Source organism: Poeciliopsis prolifica, unplaced genomic scaffold (assembly GCF_027474105.1).
Source record: "Poeciliopsis prolifica strain line A6 unplaced genomic scaffold, Auburn_PproV2 SCAFFOLD006, whole genome shotgun sequence".
NCBI classification, from domain to species: Eukaryota; Metazoa; Chordata; class Actinopteri; order Cyprinodontiformes; family Poeciliidae; genus Poeciliopsis; species Poeciliopsis prolifica.
The window spans coordinates 11,481,444-11,484,204 of NW_026562381.1; the positions used below are offsets into that span (position 1 = coordinate 11,481,444).

General features: G+C 44.4%; 1 protein-coding gene across 1 annotated transcript; it reads left to right on the top strand.

The window, feature by feature from the left end:
• Positions 1-348: 348 nt before the first annotated feature.
• On the top strand, positions 349-1,744 carry LOC129360263 (mid1-interacting protein 1-like). The gene is made up of 2 exons (XM_055030368.1): positions 349-476; positions 639-1,744. The coding sequence occupies exon 2, from the start codon at positions 689-691 to the stop codon at positions 1,196-1,198; it is 510 nt and encodes a 169-aa protein (XP_054886343.1). The 5' UTR covers positions 349-476; positions 639-688; the 3' UTR covers positions 1,199-1,744.
• The last annotated feature ends 1,017 nt before the right edge of the window (positions 1,745-2,761 follow it).

Here is a 2,761-nt window from a genome sequence, read left to right on the forward strand (position 1 = left end):
GAGCGACTGACGGGGGGTGGGATCCTAAAACTGGTTTAATCTGATGTAATCCAAACCTTTCAGTGCTTCCCGCTAGTCTAACCTGACAGATGAGTATTATTTAGGTGCCTTCAGATTGTAAGTGCCTGGCAGCACAGAGAGAGAGACGTAACCAGGCAGCGGATAATAGAGGAACAAACATGGCTAACTGACGGCGCTAATCTCCTCTCTGATTGGTCAGCAGAGGATCAGAAGCTACTAAGCTCCGCCCACATCCTCCCAGCACTCCAATTGGCTGTGAGGAGAAAAACAACGGGGCGGGGCTTGAGCTGTTTTATTTTTTCAGCCGGCGCTCCGCGTATAAAATCGGGGCTAACGCTTCCAAACAGTTGAGGAAACGTTCACATTTCCTTCCCGGCGGTTTCTGTCCGGCTCCTGACGAGACTAACAACCAAAACGGCCAACAAAGATTCTCCTCAGGGTTTCTGGAGCTTCAGGTGAGTCTGAGTCCTCTCTATTTCCTGCTTAATGAGTGTTATTTACAGAGAAAATACTTCAAGGTCATGAGGATTTGCTTCACTGCAGGAGTATTCAGGAAATGATGACTTGTCAGCTTTATGTGCTTCAGATTTTTAATTGTTCTGCTTTCTATTTTGCAGGTTTAACCAATATTTAATCACCAGTCTGCAGCTAAGCCTATAAATCCCTTATGATGATGCAGATCAGCAACGACCCGGCCAGCAACAAGCACTCCCTCCTCAACGTCATGCACCGCTTCATAGCAGCTGCCAACAACATGGACGAGACCATCATGGTGCCCAGCCTGCTCAGAGACGTTCCCCTGGAGGAGCAGGCCAACAATAACAACAACAACCACGACGACGTGGCAGAGTGCCAGGTGGCCAGCAACAAGCAGAGGGACATGTACGAGCACTACCTGCTCCTCAAGTCCATCAAGAACGACATGGAGTGGGGTCTGCTGAAGAGGGAGATGAGCAGCGGCGCCAGCTTCCTGGAGATCGCCGTGAAGCAGGAGGAAGAGGAGCAGAAACCGCCAGTGAAGGGAGATCTGGCTGTGGAGGACAACGCTGACCTGGAGCATCAGTTTCATTATCACCTCAGAGGACTGTTTGGCGTGCTGTCCAAGCTCACGCTGCAGGCTGACCACCTCACAAACAGATACAAGAGAGAAATCGGAGGAGGGAACTTTATGAGATAGAAGTCTCTCTCTCTGTCTCTGTCTGTCTGTCTCATACACTGGACTGCTTTGACTTTTTGTAAGAAATCTTATCTGACCAGGGCACTCTTTGTTTTCACTCCTCCTCTGCACTCCACCTGCCACCTGAAACCAGTGATGCCAGACCTCTCTATTCAGTGCTTGGTGGAGGTTTCCTCACCTTTTCCTTTTTTTCTTCTTTTTCCAGCCAGATGACGCACAGCTTTGGTTTCTACCTTCCCCATCACCTTGTTTCAGGTTCAGACATGTTTGTGAATAAAAAGGTTCCTTCCTGTTGGAGATGTTGAATGCTGCTTGTTCTGCCCATCCTCCTCCTTTAATTTATCTGAAAGCTGAGCTGAAGAGCTCTTAACTGTACAAAGTTTAATTCCTTCCACTTGTTGGTGTGCCTTGGCTTCATACTTTTTTCTACTGCTGCCCTGATCAGCGACATTTTAACAGCTCAATGTTTGTCCTTGTATTTCAAAATCAGTTTTATATTGATGCATAAAATGCATTACAGCTTAAATAAATGACAATGTTTTACAATGGTTTCCTTTCTTCCTTATTGCTGTACTAAGGCTTTTCCTTTTAGAAACTGCTTAGTCTTGTTCAAGAAACTGACTTAAAATGACCAGTCAAGTTTATTTGTAAAGCACATTTCAGAAACGAGGCAGTTCGAGCTGCTTTACATCACAAAGATACAAAGTCATAACATGCAACCGAGAACCAGTAAACATTTAGCCACGTTCTACTAAACGTCAAATATGTTGGTCAGTTTATTTATAGTGGTTCAAAAGAAACTCTTAAACATGTGGGTTTTAGTCTAGATTTAAAGGAGTTCAGTGTTTCAGCTGTACTGCAGTTTTCTGGGAGTTTGTTCCTGATTTGTGGTGCATTGAAGCTGAATGCTGCTTCTCCATGTTTCTGATTATATTTGCTAAATTTAGTCCAGTGCCAGTATAAACTACTAGTTTCTACAGTAGTTGGGAGGATTCTTTGCAAAATAAGTTTTATAAACATTAAACTGCAATGTTTGTGTCTTTACTGACGATTGAATGTGGCTATTTTGGATTTTTGAGGAAACCCAACTTTCTCATTTGGGATTCTAAATGTAGTTTTTCATTTCTGTTTTAAAATGTTTCACCTTTATGTGACTCTTGGAGTTTTGCATTGAATGCATTTTAAAATTCAAGAAGACTGGCTTTTTACTCTGCACAAACACACAATCTTACCAGGTATTTTAGTCCATTAATCCATCCGTTTCTTGTCCGTTGTGGGGTCGGGAGGGGTGCTGGGGCCTGTCTCCAGAGGCGGGGGTCACCCTGGACAGGTCACCAGTCTGTCGCCGGGCAACACAGAAACACACACACACACACTCATTCACACCTGGGGAGAATTTAGAGAGACCAATTTATCTGACAGTCATAACAGTCAAACAGACCCCAGGGCAGGAATTGAACCTATAGGACCTTCTTGTTGCAAGGTCAACATTTCTACCTACTGCACCACTGTGCAGCCCAGTATTTTAGTCTAGTTTCAAATATCTTAGTACACTTGAAATGG